Source organism: Ostrea edulis, chromosome 5 (genome assembly GCF_947568905.1).
Source record: "Ostrea edulis chromosome 5, xbOstEdul1.1, whole genome shotgun sequence".
NCBI lineage: Eukaryota > Metazoa > Mollusca > Bivalvia > Ostreida > Ostreidae > Ostrea > Ostrea edulis.
Genome location: NC_079168.1, coordinates 83401072 through 83422394, shown reverse-complemented (window position 1 = coordinate 83422394; position 21323 = coordinate 83401072). Strand labels below are relative to the sequence as shown.

General features: G+C 36.2%; 1 protein-coding gene across 3 annotated transcripts; it reads left to right on the top strand.

Moving 5' to 3' along the window:
* The first annotated feature begins 168 nt into the window (after nucleotides 1-168).
* LOC125650259 (uncharacterized) lies at nucleotides 169-20873 on the top strand. 3 transcript variants are annotated; one of them, XM_048878390.2, is made up of 12 exons: nucleotides 169-318; nucleotides 11485-11748; nucleotides 11952-12159; nucleotides 12302-12420; nucleotides 12691-12893; nucleotides 13505-13673; nucleotides 14004-14172; nucleotides 15214-15311; nucleotides 16576-16717; nucleotides 17348-17433; nucleotides 18848-19013; nucleotides 20422-20873. In XM_048878390.2, the coding sequence occupies exons 2-12, from the start codon at nucleotides 11485-11487 to the stop codon at nucleotides 20541-20543; spliced, it is 1746 nt and encodes a 581-aa protein (XP_048734347.2). In that variant the 5' UTR covers nucleotides 169-318; the 3' UTR covers nucleotides 20544-20873. The 3 variants fall into 3 exon arrangements, with proteins under 3 accessions (XP_048734347.2, XP_048734348.2, XP_056022504.1); XM_048878391.2 differs by lacking the exon at nucleotides 169-318 and adding an exon at nucleotides 9949-10033; XM_056166529.1 differs by lacking the exon at nucleotides 169-318 and adding an exon at nucleotides 9985-10047.
* Nucleotides 20874-21323: the final 450 nt, after the last annotated feature.

The window sequence follows — 21323 nt, the reverse complement described above, 5'->3', positions numbered from 1 at the left end:
CTAGCTTTCTGCATGGCTAAATCCTATCTGTAACAGACACTATGTGTATTTTAATGTAATATTATAAGCAGTGCATTCTATATTATCAACAGGGAACTTTAAAACACACTCACACCAAATAAAAAAGCACCCCCAAAAAACAGGAGTTTAAAGTCCAACCTAAGCATAGTATCCCATTCAACAAACACATTTGTACCTTTAAGGACACTCACCTGGGAATTCTCCCGTAAGAGCCCCCGCGCCGATGTAAACACAAGCAATACTACACAATCGTTGTGATTTTGAGGGAGATTCACTGCCTGATCGTATATATTGACGGTATGTTTTAGAGTTCTATTTTTAATTCTCGGTTTTTAGATGCAAAGAGGATTAAGATTTAGGTTAAATATTGTATTAATCAATTTGCTTGGTGTCGACAACTCAGAAGAACTTTAAATGGGTCAGTGTACATAGAATTCTCTGAGACTTAGTTTGATATTTAGTACGTGCATAGGTATATTTTGGTCTTGAACTCCAACATTATATATATATATATATATATATGCCTCATGAGCTTTTGACCTAGTCCTAGATCAACATTGAGTCTCCAACAGCTATGTATTGGGAGGTCATAAATATGTAGGTCAGATTCCATGTTTGGGTATGCCCCACTGCAGACAATTTTTTTATACAGTCAGGTCTAAAGGCCGGAATGGAGGTAGTGGTACTCAAAAAAGTACCCATATCTCCGCTAATACTCATCATATTTTTATTTGGTAAAATATCCCATAATCTATGGGGCAACACCTTTCAGAATATATATATAACAATTTTTAAAATCTAAGATGACAACTAATAGAAATCCCTGCCGGAATGACGCGTCGAGGAATACAGCAACTGAAGGACGACATCTTCACCGTAGTCTTCCGGATTCGACCTACTATTTGTGAGAGCAGCAACGCGGATGTGTGTGCTGCCCCCAGTGTAGATGCGTGTGCCCGCGTCTGTGTCTTCTGTGATCGCGTCTGTGTCTTCTGTGATCGCGTCTGTGTCATCTGTGCCCGCGTCTGTGTCATTTGTGTCCGCGCCTGTGTCATCTGTGCCCGCGTCTGTCATCTGTACCCGTGTCTGTGTCATTTGTGCCCGCGTCTGTGTCATTTGTGCCCGCGTCTGTGTCTTCTGTGATCGCGTCTGTGTCGTCTGTGATCGCGTCTGTGTCTTCTGTGATCGCGTCTGTGTCTTCTGTGCCCGCGTCTGTGTCTTCTGTGATCGCGTCTGTGTCATTTGTGCCCGCGTCTGTGTCTTCTGTGATCTCGTCTGTCTTCTGTGATCGCGTCTGTTTCTGTGATCGCGTCTGTGTCTTCTGTGCCCGCGTCTGTGTCATTTGTGCCCGCGTCTGTGTCTTCTGTGATCGCGTCTGTGTCTTCTGTGATCGCGTCTGTGTCTTCTGTGCCCGCGTCTGTGTCATTTGTGCCCGCGTCTGTGTCTTCTGTGATCGCGTCTGTGTCTTCTGTGCCCGCGTCTGTGTCATTTGTGCCCGCGTCTGTCTTCTGTGATCGCGTCTGTGTCTTCTGTGATCGCGTCTGTGTCATCTGTGCCCGCGTCTGTCATCTGTGATCGGGTCTGTGTCTTGAGTGCAAGTGCGCCGAGGAGTCAACAAGTCAGTAAGTCAACAAGTGTGCCTGTTGGTCGTAAGAATGAGTCGTATGCTAGTCCTCCAGTTATCTCGTCCACACCGTTGGAATCGAAGCCCGCATCGACCTGGACAAGAGTGACGAAGAATACGAAGAAGTATATTTGAAAAGATCTTGCCCCGTAGATTTCGGGAAATTTATCCGAATAAGATGCATTTACTCATTCCGGCAGGATTTTCACGTATTAGAAATCATCTTGATGCTATAAATTTGTTATGTTCTGAAGGTATTTGCCCCATAGATTGTGGGAAGGTTTACCGAATAAGAAAATATTAGATATTTAAGAAGATATAAAGAAATATGTGGCACCAACTACACTGGGAAAACACTAACATTTTACAACCTTCGTTCATTCCGACAGGATTTTCATAGTCTTATCAATACTAAAATGTTAATATCTTATCAAATTCAGAATGGTGTTGCCCCATAGATTATGGGATTTTTTACCGAATAAAATTATAATGAGTATTAGCGGAGGTATAGGTACTTTTTTTTAGTACCACTACCCCCATTCCGGCCGTTAGTCTTAGTTTTATGTGTAAGTTCAGTAACCAGCATGAATGTTAGTAGCTAATCCACATCGGTCATCACTATTGTATTCTTTTGACTATATGTATTGACAACATATCATGTATTTTATAGATTTGAAAATAAAAAGATCATAATGCCAGTATTGCTCCCATTTCAGACAGACATTTTATGATATTAGCGTTGTAAACGAAGTTTGTATATTTTTCATATTACTGCATCGCCGATGTATGGAGCGCCAAATTAACATAAACTCAAATAATTGAAGATATCTTTAATTATTTGAAGATATCATCAATTCAATTATTGCTCTCTTTAATTGAATTAAAGTGCGCATTAAATCAATTATTGCTCTCATCAAATGAATTAATGCGCGCTTCAATTCAATTATTGCTCTCATCAATTGAATTAATGCGCGCATCAATTGAATTAATGAGAGCAATAATTGATTTAATGCGCGCATTAATTCAATTATTGCTCTCTTCAATTCAATTGATGTGCGCATTAATTCAATTAATGAGAGCAATAATAGATTTGATGCGCGCATTAATTCAATTATTGCTCTCTTCAATTCATTTGATGAGAGCATCAATTTAGTAGAAATATTGCTCGCAATAATTGATTTAGAGCTCGGTTTAAATAATTTGATGATCTCTTTGATTCAATTGAAGATATCTTTAAATTATTTACAATGCTTTTGTATAAGGAATTAATGCGCGCATCAATTCTTTTAAAGAGAGCAACAATTCAATTAAAGATATCATTAATTCAATTGTGGATATGTTGAATTGAAGATATCTTTAGTTATATAGTTGCTCTCTCTAAAAGAATTATTGCTCTCTTCAAATGAATTAAAGATATCATTAATTCAATTGAAGAGAGCAATAATTGAAGTAATGCGCACATTAAATCAATTATTGCTCTCATCAAATGAATTAATGCGCGCATCAATTCAATTATTGCTCTCATCAATTGATTTAATGCGCGCATTATATCAATTATTGCTCTCTTCAATTGAATTGTAGCGCGCATCAATTCAATTGTTGATATCATTAATTCATTTGAAGAGATCATTAATTCAATTGAAGTGCGCATCAATTCAGTTGAAGAATTAATGCTATCATCAATTCAATTAATGCGCGCAATAATTCAGAATTGAAGATATCATTAATTATTTGAAGAGATCTTTAATTAAATTGTTGCGCGCATCAAATGAATTGATGATATCTTCAAATAATTGAAGAGATCTTCAATTATTTGAGTTTATGTTAATTTGGCGCTCCATACCGATGCGGTTTGTACGAAAGCCCATTGAACTCATTTTCGTAGCTGAAAAAGGGGGTGGGATTGCGTTTTTTCGTGTTATAACGCGAAAATCACGTGTTATTAGGCGAAACTTTTACGTTATCAGTGGCGTAACCTGAGTTAATTAATTAATGTGTACGCCTATTGTAAGAGGGGTCTAATATAGAGAAAAACATGCCGTAACGACAACGGTTTAGACCCGGAAAGGTGTAACACTAACAGGATATTCAAGATATCAGTACCAATAGGGAGACTAATGTACCGCAGATACTGCAGACACTTATTTTTCACCTATGTTTGTAGCATTTAATAGTTTTTTTTATGTGTACGCCCGGGCGTTTTGAGGTAAACGTAGCTACGCGCCTGGTTATAAAGCGTAAAGTTTAATTGTTTTTACATTGTATACTCAAAACGCTGGCATAAACCCACAATTTATCGATTAAATGCGCTAATTATTAAAGTATCATGTTCACCGGTTTCAAAGGTTGTTAACTTTACCTTTGATATTTTACTATTTCAACCTTTTCTCTTTCATCGTTGTCCAAACGTATGGTGTGTTTAGGACTGGTGTCATTTCTTGCCCGCTACGCTCCGGAAGCTTAGTGGTAGTATTTATGCCCATTTCTCATATATTTATACTTTATTGATAAAATTGCCGACTCCTGTGCGCTAACTTTATCAACACAAAGACCAACACATTACAATAGCATTAATTCTTCAGCTGAATTGATGCGCACTTTAATTGAATTAATGATCTCTTCAAGTGAATTAATGATATCAACAATTGAATTGATGCGCGCTACAATTCACATTGAAGAGAGCAATAATTGATATAATGCGCGCATTAAATCAACTGATGAGAGCAATAATTGAATTGATGCGCGCATTAATTCATTTGATGAGAGCAATAATTGATTTAATGCGGGCATTAATTCAATTAAAGAGAGCAATAATTTAAATGATGATATCTTCAAATAATTGAAGATATCTTCAATTATTTGAGTTTATGTTAATTTGGCCTATAATCGGAAAGGAAGGGACAATCCACGTTATTTCCTCGAAACAAAATCTGTAATGACTTTATCAATCTGATAAAATCAGCTACACGAGGTAACGACAGTATGAATAAATAAGAGGCCCATGGGCCACATCGCTCACCTTAGTTACCTTGGCCCCGTCGTTTTTCAGCTGTTGTGATTTTAAAAAAGATTTTTTTTTCTCTCAATCTATATTCCCATTAAAATGTTGACTCCATATTATGACCCTAACCTAACCCCAAAAGGGCATGACATAACCAAACTTGAATTCAAACAACATGTGGATGCAACATGACATTGTTGATAAAGGTTTAATGTTTTAAAAGTATTTTTTTGAATTTCAGTGACGTCATCCATTGTGTTTAGTCATTGAATAATTTGACCATTCAATACTCAGCAGTTGAATAGTTAAAGCTGTATGACCCGATGTTCATGTATTATTTTTGTACATAATTACTTTAAAGCAGATTAATTACTTTATAAAGTTATTAACTTTCCTTTAATTACATGCTTGAAAACATCTGCATGTAAAAGAAAACAGTGCGAATATTATTTAGAAAGTAAATATAGTGGCTACATATATAAATCATCCCATAATAGACGTCTATGAATAGACCCACGCGCGTCAGGGGAATCCCAACATGTATTAACTCTTATTATATTCTTTCAATTTCATCTCTTCTCTTTTCTTTAAAAGTTTGCGGGCATATATCACATGATATACGTCCGGAAACATTCCGGCCCTCAAACATTACATCACAATCAATACACAAGCAAATATACTACGTCGTTAATTTTCAAATTTTTCGTGTTTTTCATCTTTTACTCAGTTAAACCAATAAAGAAATTGTTAAAAATAAATTATTGTTAGTTTCTAAATGAAATTGAAAGTATATAATAACAAGAGGCCCATGGGCCACATCGCTCACCTGAGTCACCTTGGTCCATATCAGAAGATTTTCCATATCTATTTGCATGTAAAACCGTAGTCCCTATTATGGCCCCAAACCTACCCCTGGAGGCCATGGTTTTTGCAAACTTGAATCTACACTATGTCAGAAAGCTTTCATGTAAATATGAACTTCTTTGGCCGAATGGTTCTTGAGAAGAAGATTTTTAAAGATTTTCCCTATATATTTGTATTTAAAACTTTGATCCCCTATTGTGGCACCATCCTACCCCAAAGGGGTGGGGGGGCATGATTTCAACAAACCTGAATCTGCACTATATCAGAAAGCTTTCATATAAATCTCAGCTTTTCTGGCTTAGTGGTTCTGGGAAGAAGATTTTTAAAGACTTTTCCTATATATTTGTATGTAAAACTTTGACCCCCTACTGTGGCCCCATCCGACCCCCGGGGGCCATGATCTTATCAATTTATAATCTGCACTATATCAGGAAGCTTTCATATAAATCTCAGCTTTTCTGGCTCAGTGGTTCTTGAGAAGAAGATTTTAAAAGATTTTTCCTATAAATTTGTATGTAAAACTTTGATGCCCCCCTTGAGGCCCCATTCAATCCCTGGGGTCCATGATTTTAACGAACTTGAATCTGTACTATATCCAAAAAAAAAAAAACCTGAAAAAACAAAACAAAAAAACCCCCAACTTTGACCCCCTATTGTGGCCCCATCCGACCCCCGGGGGCCATGCTTTCAACGATTTAGAATCTTCATTATATAAGGAAGCTTTCATATAAATCTCAGCTTTTCTGGCTTAGTGGTTCTGGGAAGAAGATTTTTCAAGATTTTTCCTATATATTTGTATGTAAAACTTTGATCCCCTATTGTGGCCCCATCCGACCCCCGGGGGCCATGATTTTAACAATTTAGAATTTGCATTATATAAGGAAGCTTTCATATAAATCTCAGCTTTTCTGGCTCAGTGGTTCTTGAGAAGAAGATTTTTAAAGATTTTCCCTATATATTTGTATGTAAAACTTTGATCCCCTATTGTGGCCCCATCCAACCCCCCGGGGCCATGATTTTAACAATTTAGAATCTGCATTATATAAGGAAGCTGTCATATAAATCTCAGCTTTTCTGGCTCAGTGGTTCTTGAGAAGAAGATTTTTAAAGATTTTCCCTATATATTTGTATGTAAAACTTTGACCCCCTATTGTGGCCCCATCCGACCCCCGGGGGCCATGATTTTAACAATTTAGAATCTGCACTACCTAATAAAGCTTATCTATAAATTTCATCTTTTCTGGCCCAGTGGTTCTTGAGAAGAAGATTTTTTAATGACCCTACCCTATTTTTACCTTTTCTTGATTATCTCCCCTTAGAAGGTGGCCTGGCCCTTTATTTTAACAATTTAGAATTCCCTTTACCTAAGGATGTTTTGTGCCAACTTTGGTTGAAATTGGCCCAGTGGTTGTTGAGAAGAAGTTGAAAATGTGAAAAATTTACAGACGGACGGACGCCGGAATACAGGTGATCAGAAAAGCTCACTTGAGCTTTCAGCTCAGGTGAGCTAAAAAGGTTATAGACTTGGTATGGGAAAATATGACGACCTCGTTTTTTGTCTACGCGCCAAAAAACTCGGTCGTCATATTTTCCCATACCAAGTCTATAACCTATAAATACGCAACTGTTTAGTTTTAAGGCTGAAAGAGAGTAAAACAACGAATTACTAAGAGGTATTTGATATTTTTATTTCTATTAAACTTATGGTACGGTACTGTTATAACATAATACACAGCTTTACACAGATAAGACCACCGATGATCTGAAAGTTTGAACTGGTCACGTGACTGTCACTTGAAATGGCAGAGTGGCGCGGTTATTTGTAAACATCGATTTAAAATCAAATAATTTGGGTTAAAACAGGTGAAATAATTTATGATATGTCGTACAGCCTCTACATACATGTATGCGATGATTTAATAGCGTTTTTACGAGATTGAAAAAAATATTGTAATTCGGACCATACAGCTTTAACTATTCAATGACGTAACCGTTGATTAGTTTTAAATGCTGATATCAAATGATACGTACAACAAATTCCATTTCTTTATATTGAAGAAAGATTTTTTTATATCAGAAAATAATTTTTTCAATAGTAATAATGATAATTTGATATGGAAAAAAAAAAACACCCGATTTCCTGATCTGAAGAAATACGAAAATTTTTATATCAAGAATTATATTTCTGATATAGAAATGTGTTTTAAGGTATTGCATGTATAATGAAAGAATAATGAACAATTTTGAAGGATTTAGATCAACATAAATGTTTATTGTTAGATAATGATGAAAGTGAAGCAGATGAAATTCACATGACTGGTAAATGATTAGAAGCTGACCTTTTTGCACTTAAGACTTTTTGGAAGAGTTGTCTGCCCTTTGTAATCTAATTTTCTAAAAATGTGCATGGTCAATGATTAATTTTATTTCATATTTTCATTAAGAGAAAGTGTATGTAACTTTCTACCAAGAGATTTGTGTGAAAATATAATTTCTTCTTAAAATATTGTAATAAAACATGCATTTCCCATATACCTCAATGTTAAATTCTAGGGGAAATAAATCAAGAAGTAAACAAAATTTTGAAAATTCCTATGGTGGTTTATTTTTATTTGATGAACCCTTCAAAATGATACCATGATTACAAAAATTCCACCATCCATTAATTAGATATGAAATATGGTCATTATACATTGAATACCTTAATATCAAATATATTCTTTCTTTTTTTAATATCAGAAATTGTGATGTTTAATGTAAGAAAATCCGATATATATTTAAGGAATGACTGTATTTCACATGTGTACTCCTTGTGACAAGCCCTTTCTTTACATGCAATTCTTCACCTTTCAAATTTGACCTACTTTTGAAAATCTTTAACCTTAGCCATAACTTTTGAATGGTTAGTAAAAATACACGAGGGTATAAAATGCTTCACGCAGGCATACTTTTCACGAGGCGCTAACAGTAGGCCTATTTGTATTTTCAAAACTGAAATTTATTTCTTAAATGAATTTACATGTATGTTATGTCAAATTTATGCACTTTGAAATATAAGATATTTTGAAAATAGGAAACAAACAGTTTTTGTGCAGCATAATTAATACATTTATGTTTATACATATACGTACATAACTAATCACAATAAATATAGTTACCACATAATATTACAATAAAAATATACCATAGATTATTTGAAGATCATCTAAAGTCAGAGGGTATCTTCTGTATAAGTATACAGAATCTGAGAATTTTTGGTGAGCATGTGTATGGAGCACCAAATTAACATAAACTCAAATAATTGAAGATATCTTCAATTATTTGAAGATATCATCAATTCAATTATTGCTCTCTTTAAATTGAATTAATGCGCGCATTAAAACATTATTGCTCTCATCAAATGAATTAATGCGCACTTCAATTCAATTAATGCTATCATCAATTCAATTAATGCGCGCAATAATTCAGAATTGAAGATATCATTAATTATTTGAAGAGATCTTTAACTGAATTGTTGCGCGCATCAAATGAATTGATGATATCTTCAAATAATTGAAGATATCTTTAATTATTTGAGTTTATGTTAATTTGGCGCTCCATACATGTGACCTATGTATGACACACTTTTATAGATACTATAAATATATTAGGTGGATTTTTTTAAAGCATTGCATCTAAAAGAACCACAACTGAAAAAAGAAAGAAAACTAAGTATCAAATAAGAAAGGAAGAAATATTTTATAGTTATTATTTATTGGTTATATACAACTATACCCATATAAAGAGATCAGGTTCGGAATACAAAACATGAATCTTTGAAAACTGATTTTGACAGGAATAGAAGAAATAAAATGAATGAACAAATAAACTAACTGTAAATTACAAACAAATACACCAGGATAAGTACATGTATATTATTTCCCTTCTACATCCTCATCTTCTTATGAAAAGGTAGTGTAACGCGATCATTTGGGACAAAATATCACGTACATGTAGTTGAGTTCGATTCTGACATAAGTACATGTATAAAGAATATTGGAATAAAAAACCTATACACACAATAAATCAGAAATATATGTATACAAAGGGATGCCATTGAGTATCACGTCCTTATCTTTTTTATGAAAAGGTAGATTAACGCGGCTATTGAGGAAAAATGTCGAGACCGGGACCGGCTTTTAGCATTGTTTTTATTTCTCGGTCCCACTGGTCCCGGAGTTTTCACTTATTATTTTACGAAAGAAGAAAATAATATGATCAATTTACTATCAGAATGCAGGCATGAGATGTCATACCTAAGTTATTGAGAAATGGGGCTCAAATATCCTGCTATATTCTGTTTTTATCGAATAAAGGTATCTGCATGGGACCGGGACCGAAGACCGGGTTTTAGTCACGAGACCGAAGACCGGGACCGAGACCGGGTTTTAGTCAGTACCAGCATAGTGCCGTAAATGAGTCAACTTCTTTTTTTTTTTTTTTTTTAGATGTACATGTAATTCATTGAAAACAATCACTTTTTAGTGAGTAAACTCAGGTGACGTATTGCAGTCATCATCTGTCTGCCGTGTGTTAACAATTGAACATTTCTAACTTCTTGTTGACTACCATTCCAATTCTTTTCAAATTTGGTATGAAATATCTTTGGGACAAGCTGGGGACATAAATTGTAAATTTCAGGACTGCCAAAAATTGACCAATTTTTAAAAATCTTTTCTACAATCACATATCTTTTAAGAAAAACTAAATGCATAGCGATGTAGAGCATTTGGTATGTGATTGTTGATACAAGAAAAGCTAATGAAAAGGGAGAGAAAGATTGGTTAACCCCAAGTCAACAGTGAATGAAATAGAATTTCAAAAGGAAGGTCACGGCACCAAATGAAAATAAGGAGGGAGGAAAATGGTTATATGGACCATGGATATCTACGGAAGCCGATAGGTGCCAGGGTATAGAATCAATATTTATTTAACTGGTGGCCACCAGTTAATTTAACTGGCGGCCGCCACTTATTAACTGGCAGCGGCCACTTAATATCTGGCGGCTGCCATATATTATCTGGCGGCTGCCATATAAATTAACTGGCGGCCGCCACTTAATTTATGTGGCGGCTGCCACTTAATTTAACTGGTGGCCGCCAGATAATTTATCTGGCGGCCGCCACTCAATTTAAATCATTTATATGGCTGTCACCAATTATTCAACTTCTCTCTCTTTCTCTATCTCTCTCTCAAAATGAAAGGGGTGCAATCCCTCCCCAATGCTTAGTAATATGTATGTGATATATATATATATATATACACAATTAAGAGCATTAAATTATTGTTTTTCGATTGTACTGTTAAATATGTAGAACCACGGGGCTGACCCTCCATATTTTTTAAACGTTCAATTTCTGTTATTTTCACATGCAAACTAAATTATTTTCACATGTGAAATAAGATTAATTAGCGGACTGGCCCCCACCCCACTCTTTTGGTGGTAGTAATGAATGGTAAAAATGTAATAATGAATGAACTGATCAATTGAAGGATGAACGGAGCCCCCTCCCTCCAATTTAGGAGTATGAAGTTTGGACAGAAGAGACATTTTAGGTTCCTTTTCTGCTTGTCAACAACTGTAGAAGACAATTTCTCCTCCGACTGTCCCTATACACTTTGAAAAATCATGCTGCGTGTTTGCGTACTATTCTAAATCTTTCCAAAATAATCACTCAGTGATACAAATTACATTGTTTTTGCAATTGGCAGCTGCCATATATAAATTAAGTGGCAGCCGCCAGATAATAAGTGGCGGCCGCCAGTTAAATAAATATTAATTCTATACCCTGGCACCTATCGGCTTCCGTAGATATCAGCCTGGGTAGTTCAGTAGTTAGAGTACCTGACTAGTAATGCAGGGGTCCCAGCTGGTCCGATTCCTGGTGTAGTCTAAAATTTCCTATATTACAGAACAAAAACTTAATATTTGTAGATGCCCTCCATGAAGACAATGAAGCAGATTGAAAGAGGCGGGAGACTCTTTCTGAGAACGTTAAAATCCAACTGTTCTTCACATATTGGACAACGAGCAAAACGTACTTGTCAGTTAAATCCAGCCAATCTCAGACAGTTCAGTTGGTCTGCGGTTCAGAATCAACTATACACATCTCGTCATGGTGATCTACAGTTGGAACAGAAGCCATTGGGGCAATTCATGTTGGAGAAATTTGAAAAATTTGGTGATCGAGTTGCTTTGGTAAATTGATTTGCAAGAACTATTCTCAGGAAACACTGACTTTTAGAAAATATACATTCTCTGTATATGAAAATCAAACTTAAAATTCACAAAGAATAAAATATGTCTTTGTATTTAGAAGTATACATCCATTTAAGAAAACTTTAGATGGAAAATTCACAATGCATATCTTTAACTATTTTTAAATAAATTTATTTGGACAGGTAGATTACCTTACAGACAGAAAATACACATATGCTCAACTTCAAGCTGCTGTTGTGAAGGTTGCCAGTGCTCTGACAAGGTTAGGATATAGGAAAGGTGACATCATTTCTATCCACAGTGTCAATATTCCAGAATTCTCTGTCCTTCTCCTGGCTGCTGCTTCTGCGGGAATTGTTGTCACTACTTCTAACCCAGCCTACACAGCAGGTGAGGATTTAATAGGATGTTCCTCTCTGACGTTTACATGTACTTCACAATGACAGATATCTATTCAGTGAAAAGACATTTTTGTGCTAAAGCCTATGTTGATTCTTTGTATGCACAGGTATAAAATGACTTTTACTTCCAGGTGAGCTTTCCAGGCAGCTAGAACACGCCAATGCTAAAGCAGTATTCACTATTCCTCAGCTTGTGCCTGTTGTTAAGGACGCTATCGAAAGTTCCGATGTATTGCAAGGACTGGAAAAAGTACATGAAATATGTTTTTCGCTGAAGTATTTATGTGATCAATGTTTTTTTCCAGAAGAAAAAAAATTGATCCAAAACACAAATCATGACCCCATCCCCTAGACTCGATCAGTACTGATAAAAGTTGTCAGTTGTTAAATCATCTGTTATAAATCAGGCACCAATATGAACAATGTCTTAATTTTGAAAATCAATAAGCCAAATCCAGTAATTGATGTGTGTTGAGAGATGTCAAACAGAATCAACGTTGAACACATTTTTAATTTTTAGAGTATCACCGTGTTTGGGGAGAGTGATGGCTGTCGACCCTTTGCTACTCTGATGCAAGATGATGGAAAAGCATTTCCTGAAAACGTTGTGATCGACCCCTTGGAAGACATTTGTGTGCTTCCCTACTCCAGTGGGACAACTGGACTTCCTAAAGGAGTCATGTTAACTCATAACAACCTTGTTGCCAATCTACAACAATTCAGGTTTGTCACTGCATGGTTTAGAATTGTATGAAATTTAATATACCACCATTACAAAGTTCTAAGGTGAAACCAAATTACAGGGACAGTAAAACACGGTTATAGTGAGCCTCCAGGACCAGTTTAAACAGTTCATTGTAACCAAACTTCATTATACAGTAAAACATGGTTACAGTGAACCTCCAGGGTCAGCAAAAACCAGTTCATTATAACCAAACTTTGTTACACAGTAAAGCACAGTTATAGTGAACCTCCAGGGCCAGCTTAAACAGTCCTTTATAACCAAACTGCATTATGCAGTAAAACATGATTATAGTTAACCTCCAGGGCCAGATAAAAACAGTTCATTATTAAACCAAACTTCGTTATACATTAAAACACAGTTATAGTGAACATACAGGCCAGTGAAAAACAGTTTGTTATAACTTTGTCATGTCCAACAAAATTTTCGAAATAAGGCCTCAGCCATGCACATTTTTTTCTACACTGTAAATCAAAGGTTTTTATAAGGGGTGGATCTGTAGCTCTCTGATCTGTCCCATTATTTTTTCAGAGAGCTACTGTTCTGCAGCTAGCAAACACTTTGTTAATTGTCTTTGAATTTATTTTGTCAGACAAATTCTCAATGTGAGTGTGGATGATACATCCCTCGGTATTCTCCCCTTCTTCCATATCTACGGCATGTGCCCTGTGATGTTTGGAGTTCTGATAGATGGTGGGAAACTAGTAACCCTTCCAAAGTTTGACCCCGAGCAGTTTCTCAAGGCTTTGGAAGCTCACAAGGTAGTGTTTCCTTTGTAATATTGTCATTGATGGAGGACCTGAAGAATAAAGGAAGCATGTTGTCTATGGTTGTATGTACAAGTACTTCCGTAGCTTCTGCTTGTCTTATAATACAGAATTAAGTTGCAGACTAAGTATACAGCTGAACTTCAGTCTCTCGAACATCAATATCTCCAATACCATGGAAGTCAAAGTGAATAGGAAGTCCCAATTAAATTTTCTTTATGTATTATAACCACAATATCTTGAACCCTCAGTTTTTTCTCAGCCTCATCAAGTTCGAGATAATGAAATTTGAATGTAGTGAAGTTTTTCTCTTTTTATTACAAGGTAACACAACTTCATATCGTGCCACCCATTGTCTTGTTTATGGGAAAACACCCAATTGTTTCCAAATTTGACCTAAGTAACCTAAAAACGTTGACGTCAGGGGCAGCCCCGCTGGGGGAGGGGCTCTCTCACGAGGTCATGGATAGACTCAACGTCGTCATCCGACAAGGTTTGTCAATATTGTATTAAAAATGTGGTGTCTTCTTGTCTCTCTCTATTACATGGATTTCAATGATGGGTGATATTTTTCATATTTATGATAAGTAGTATTTATTCATTATAGCAGAGAACAAGTATTTTAAAATTCTGGGCGTTTCAAAGACAGAGGCAAAGATAGGTGGTTATAAAAATTTTTGAGTAGGTCTTCATACTCAAACTCCATGCTCTAGATTGTAATCATATCAAAAGTAAAGGTTATGAAACTTTTATAAAATTATTTTCATACTCAAATGAAGTACGTGCTCAAGATTTTTAGTTAGCTTCGGAGCTTGCTCAGAGTTGTACTTGAAACAAACATGGCTGAGTTTAAGTATGAGTATGGTAAAAGAGTTTTATAACCCCTAGGCCAGGGTCATGTACAAAACCACTGATCCATGTAATTTTATCAATAACTTGTAATGAAATTTAAAATTAAAATGACTAATATGATGTCATGGAGGAGGATGAATATCTGTTAGTAACTACACATCATGCCCCTTTAAGTGGTATACATGTATTATAAGTAACGTGCCTAATACAGTTCTATATGTCAAATTATTGGTTTGAGGCCCTAATTTAGAAAACAGTCTGACAATTTTACATGTAGAACTACATGAGGCCTATCTCATTCATAAACATTTAAATCTCCAAAAGTTACCTGTAGTAACACTATAGGCAGTCCATAATATATATCAGACTGCTACTTAAAATATTGCCATTTAAACCTGTAATAATACTATAGGCAGTCCCATAATATATTATTGAATTGGTAATTATTATTATCAGGCTGCTACAGGTAAACGTTTAGACAGCAAGAACAAAGGCATGACAACACAGCAATGTTTATAATAGAAAGTAATGCATGGCAGTTTTTTTCTTGTATCAATATTAATTATATAGAATATGAAAAATATCCCCTTATCACATGCATAACACTAATATACAAGATACAAATAAACCTGAACACTTTGCACTATATCATGAATTGTTTATATACATGATCTAATTAAAGGGTATGGCATGACAGAGACCAGTCCTGTCACACATCTTGATGTCATCCCACCCAACCCTGGAACAATAGGACAAGTTGTTCCCAACACTCAATGCAGGGTAGGCAATCATTTAGAAAATGATGGAGTTTTTTTTAGGTCACCTGAGTCACCTACCCTCTTTGGTAGATAGTGAATAAGCAGGATTCGTTATAGCCATGTTCATTATACCCCCCGCAACAAGTTGTGGGGGGGGTATACTGGAATCGGGTTGTCCGTCTGTCTGTCCGTCCGTCCGTCTGTAGACGCAATGGTTTCTGGACTCTAAAGCATTATCCTTTCCACCTACCGTCACCATATCATACATATGGACTACCCATGGGATGAAGATGTTCCCTATCGATTTTGGGGTCAAAAGGTCAAAGGTCAAGCGCACTGGACATCGAAGTAGCAATATGGTTTCCGGGCTCTAAAGCATTATCCTTTCCACCTACAGTCACCATATCATACATATGGACTACCCATGGGATGAAGATGTTCCCTATTGATTTTGGGGTCAAAAGATCAAAGGTCAAGCGCACTGGACATCGAAGTAGCAATATGGTTTCCGGGCTCTAAAGCGTTATCCTTTCCACCTACAGTCACCATATCATACATATGGACTACCCATGGGATGAAGATGTTCCCTATCGATTTTGGGGTCAAAAGGTCAAAGGTCACGCGCACTGGACATCGAAGTAGCAATATGGTTCGGTTTGTCATGCCATTTGTTTTTTACACTCAGAAAAGAGGTAGTTTATACCCATTACCAACACCCTTTGGGAGATTGGGGTAAGCGGGGGGTATTCTTAGTGAGCATTGCTCACAGTACCTCTTGTTATAGGTGTGTTTTACTGTATTGGGATACCCTCTTTTGTAGATAGTGAATAAGCAGGATTCGTTATAGCCATGTTCATTATAAGTGTGTTTTACTGTATTGGGATACTCTCTTTGGTAAATAGTGAATAAGCAGGATTCGTTATAGCTGTGTTCATTATAGGTGTGTTTTACTGTATTGGGATACTCTCTTTGGTAAATAGTGAATAAGCAGGATTCGTTATAGCCGTGTTCATTATAGGTGTGTTTTACTGTATTGGGATACTCTCTTTGGTAGATAGTGAATAAGCAGGATTCGTTATAGCCGTGTTCATTATAGGTGTGTTTTACTGTATTGGGATACTCTTTTGTAGATAGTGAATAAGCAGGATTCGTTATAGCCGTGTTCATTATAGGTGTGTTTTACTGTATTGGGATACTCTCTTTGGTAGATAGTGAATAAGCAGGATTCGTTATAGCCGTGTTCATTATAGGTGTGTTTTACTGTATTGGGATACTCTCTTTTGTAGATAGTGAATCCTGAAACTGATGAAGATGTCCTGGAGGGAGAAGTGGGAGAGGTGTGTGTGAAGGGACCTCAGGTGATGAAAGGGTACCTCAACAACCAGAAGGCCACGGACGAAATGATCAAGAATGGATGGCTTCACACGGGTAAAGTGTTAACCTATCATATTATGTGTGTGATTTTTTTAATACCCCCACATTTTGCATTAGGATTCAGCATCTCCGTCTGTCTGTCTGTCTGTACTCTAGCAATTTTTAAACCATGTACCAAATTAAGACAAATGATAATAAACAATTACATTCTCTGAAAATCCTATTTATTGGTATAGAATTATTTTAATATTTCATTGATTCATTGATTTCTTTTAAAGCAACATTTTCAATTTTAGATAAAAATAATATAACTACTGTAGAATCATTTAAATTTTTTGGGGGCCAATTTTCGTGGGTTGCTGAATTTTTACGGGTTCGAGGGGACGTAATTTCGTGGATTTATATATATTTGTAAGATTCTTGTATACTTGTTTTCTTTATTCGTTGAGGATGTAAATTTGTGGGTGAGGGGTACCCACGAATTGCACAAAAATTGAGCCACCACGAATTCTACTGATTCCGCAACAGTAGATGACCATTTGATCAGACAACTACTGGTTTGATCTGAACAAGTCTGTTTTTATATAGCGTGCCCCGCATGGGGTATTAGTCCCGAGAGGACATCTAGTTATTGCTCCCACTAAATAACACACATTTACATGTTTATTTCTATAAATATTTTAGGTGATATCGGTCATTATGTTAAGGAAAGAAATGTTTTCATGATAACTGATCGACTGAAGGAGCTCATCAAATACAAAGGAAATCAGGTGAGATTGTTCATTACTTTTATTTACATTTCCAATAAGATTGTAATGATGGAAATTTCCTCATGAATGTGCTGCGGTAAGCTATACCTGCATGAATTACAGAACTAATTGATATTATAGATACCAGTAGTATTTTTTGTTTTAACAGCTAGGAATTCCAACAGAAATGAAAGTAAAATGTAAAATAGAAGAAATAAATTTCTGATAATACAAGAGGGTATGAACTGCCATGTCAGAATTATGACTTTTCTGAAGCGCTTATGTTGATACACACACGTATTTCTTAAGCGTTTCTGGTTTCAGGGGGAAATATTGTGTATAGTTTTTTCAATATATATTGTATAAACAGTTCAGTTTTTATCTCTCAGTGGTCAGAGCATTCACTTTGTGACTGGTAGATTGCGAGTTATTCACTTTGTGACTGGTAGATTGCGAGTTATTCACTTTGTGACTGGTAGATTGCGAGTTATTCACTTTGTGACTGATAGATTGCGAGTTCTTCACTTTGTGACTGGTAGATTGTGAGTTATTCACTTTGTGATTGGTAAATTGTGAGTTATTCACTTTGTGACTGGTAAATTGCGAGTTCAAGCATTGCTTGGGACTTGGCCTTGTTAAAACCTAAGACGTAAATTTGGTAGTGACTGCTCATTTGCCAAATGCTCAGCATATACACACGAGAGTTGTGTGGCTTTCATATGAAACCTTAAAAACCAAGGTCCCTTATCAAAGCAGGCATCCCGTGGGGACCTGGGTTAGAAAAGGTCCTCAGTATCCCTTGCATGTCATTAAAGGTGACTAAATGGGGCTGTCCTTTGGATGAGACTGCAAAAACCGAGGTCCCGTATCACAGCAGGTGTGGCATGATAAAGAAACCTCACTGCTCAAAGGCCGTAAGTGCCGAGCATAGGTCAAAATTTATTGTACTTCACCTACATCTGGTGACATCTCAATATAAGCGAAAAATTCTCAAACGGCCATTAAAGCAAATAAATCTCTCATGATTCCTTCTCGAGTACCTACAGTGTAACTGCAGTATAATTTTTAGTCTTTAGCCACTGAATGTAATTTTCTTTGGCAATTACTATAACATTTTCCTCTTGATGGGAATGTATTTTTTTTAATGGAGAAATGATCTTTTTTCTACCACAATATAGACATACATGTATATGCATAAGCTTTGAAATACTGGAAAGACATAGTGGATAAATTACATGGAAACAAAATAAATTGAATACCAGTAAAAATGAAAAGTTGATTTTGTTTGATCCTACATGTATTTAGATCACAGGCACTTGTTTCTGTAAATTACTTATGACCTCTGTATACTAATAACAACAGAGGTCATAAGTAATTTACAGAAACAAGTGCCTGTGATTTAGATGCCAGAAATGATGTTTCATTTGAACAATAGGTGGCACCAGCGGAGCTGGAAGATCTTCTGCTTCAACATCCAGCAGTACAAGATGTCGCCGTTATCGGACTTCCAGATGAAGATGGAGGAGAGGTTCCTATGGCTTATATTGTGAAGAAACCCAACCAGGAAGTGTCGGCTCACGATATTGCAGCTTTTGTCGAAGGTGTGCAATTTTCTGTCTGAAAGATTTATATTTACTCCGTTCATGGGATTGTAGGTACCTACTAGGGTAATCCACTGGTTGGAATCTGGGAAGGCAGAGCACATGGAGGCACCTGCATAGGATCTGTCAATTTGAAATGCAAACTTGTAGCATAGAGATGTTTGCTGGGTTATATTTTTTCTTCTGGTGACCAATTGCTATTGGTCTGCATTCATCATTGTTTTTAACTTCTTATTGACAGCTACCATTCTTATGCTTTTCAAATTTGGTATGAAGCATCTTTGGGACAAGGGGGACTTAAATTGTAAATTTCAGGACTCTTACACCTTCAGGGCTTTAGGGACATAAACTGCCCAAGATTGACCAATATAAAAAAAATGCACATCTTTAAGAAAAACTAAATGCATAGTCATGTAGAGCAGAAAGGCCTCTACCAAAGGTTTAAATTTCATGATCCCTGGGGTAGAGGTTCTGACTTCAGGGAGGGCCAAACTTGGAATTTAGTAATTACTGTGTATGTGTGAACATTTAAATAACATCTTTTTTATTACTATTGATACTAAATTGAAACTAAATAGATATTTTAGAAGGAGCTGGTAGCCCCTTATCAAAAGGGTAAATTTCATGATCTTCTAGTAGTTATGGCTATACGGACCCTGGATATTGGCTTGGATAGTTCAGTGGTTGGAGCACCTGACTAGTAATGCAGGTGTCCCAGGTTTGATTCCCAGTCCAGCCATAGATTTTCTCCTTTACTACAGTTGACCATGCACCCCTGCACTGCAGGTTGTCCTGGCCCAGGGCAAAAAGAATCTGGGTTATGTGTATGCGATGGCGAAGACAAATTAAAAGGGGGAGGAATGTAGTAGTTAGGACAATATGGACTGTGGATATCGGCCTGGATAGCTCAGTGGTTAGAGCACCTGACTAGTAATGCAGGGGTCCTGTGTTCGATTCCCGGTCCAGTCAAAGGTTTTCTCCTCTTCTTTACTACAATCCGAAGGTGAGGCTTTGGTTCCTGGGTGGGGCCAAAATTATCATAGCAAAAATAAAATGCATGTGTACCGTACTTAAGAAAAGCATAAAGGGATGTACCAAAATTGTAAATTTCGCAACCTCAGGGTTTTGACTCTAGGGTGGGTCCAAAATAGTCAAATACTGTCAATACAACATATTATGTAAAGACTTTCATTAGTATGGGCTTTAGGGAGGGGATTTGGGCTATGCTGCTGCTGAATATTAGAATTTAGCTTAGATATGCAGAACAGGAAAATCATTATAAATTTCATAGCCTTCAGGACTAGTGATACTTTTCACTGATAACTGATACTCAGGTGACTGATAAGGCCTGTGGGCCTCTTCTTTCATGTCAAACAATTTTTTATCTTTTATTATTTTTATACAACAGGCAATGTTGCACACTACAAACGATTGAGAGGAGGTGTTGAATTCACTGATCAGATTCCCAAGTCTCCCAGCGGAAAAATTCTGAGGAGGATTCTTAAAGAGTCTCTACCAAAACCAGTCTAAAGGGAGAGGAAACGTTTCTTAAGTACCCAGTTAAACAATGCAATTTGTGTGACATCCACTGTGATAGATATATTTCTGTGTCATCAATGTCCAAATCATGTATATTGCACCAATGTACTCATAATTAACAAACTTAAGAGTAGTTTGAAATGCCCAAATGGGATAATGATACTAATTCAATATTGTACCATACATGTACAATTTACTTATAAATCATTATATGTCTTGTACTATTAAAAATAGTACACATACCTGTGTAAGCTTTGTATTTGGTGTAAATCCTATACACCGAGTGGAGACATTATTGATATTAAAGGTGTAGAGGTTGTTGTTGGTTGTTGTTAAATCTTACATTGGTTGTAGACAGTCCAGCTCTAGTGTTACACACAAGTCTTTACATGGTCACATCCATTGTAGGGTAGTTCCTCCCGAGGGTGAAATCACGGAAGCCAGCAACATTTAATTAGAGAATTTAATACAAGGAATATCCCCCTTCTAACAGGTTATGATGTCAGAAGGTAAAATATGAAATATGGATGGAAAATATTTGAGAAATTGACCAGAATTTAGAGGTAAGATGAACAGACTTTGGGGACTCTTACATCTGTGCAATTTCGGTTCAGATTGTCCATGTTTATATAAAATAATGTACGAAGAGAATCCCATAGAATTTTTAAACAAGTCTTTTCTGACTCCAAATTTGACACTGTGATATTAGACCTAGACTGTATATACTAATTACAGAAGTAGACGTATAGGCATTCTATTCAAGATGGATGG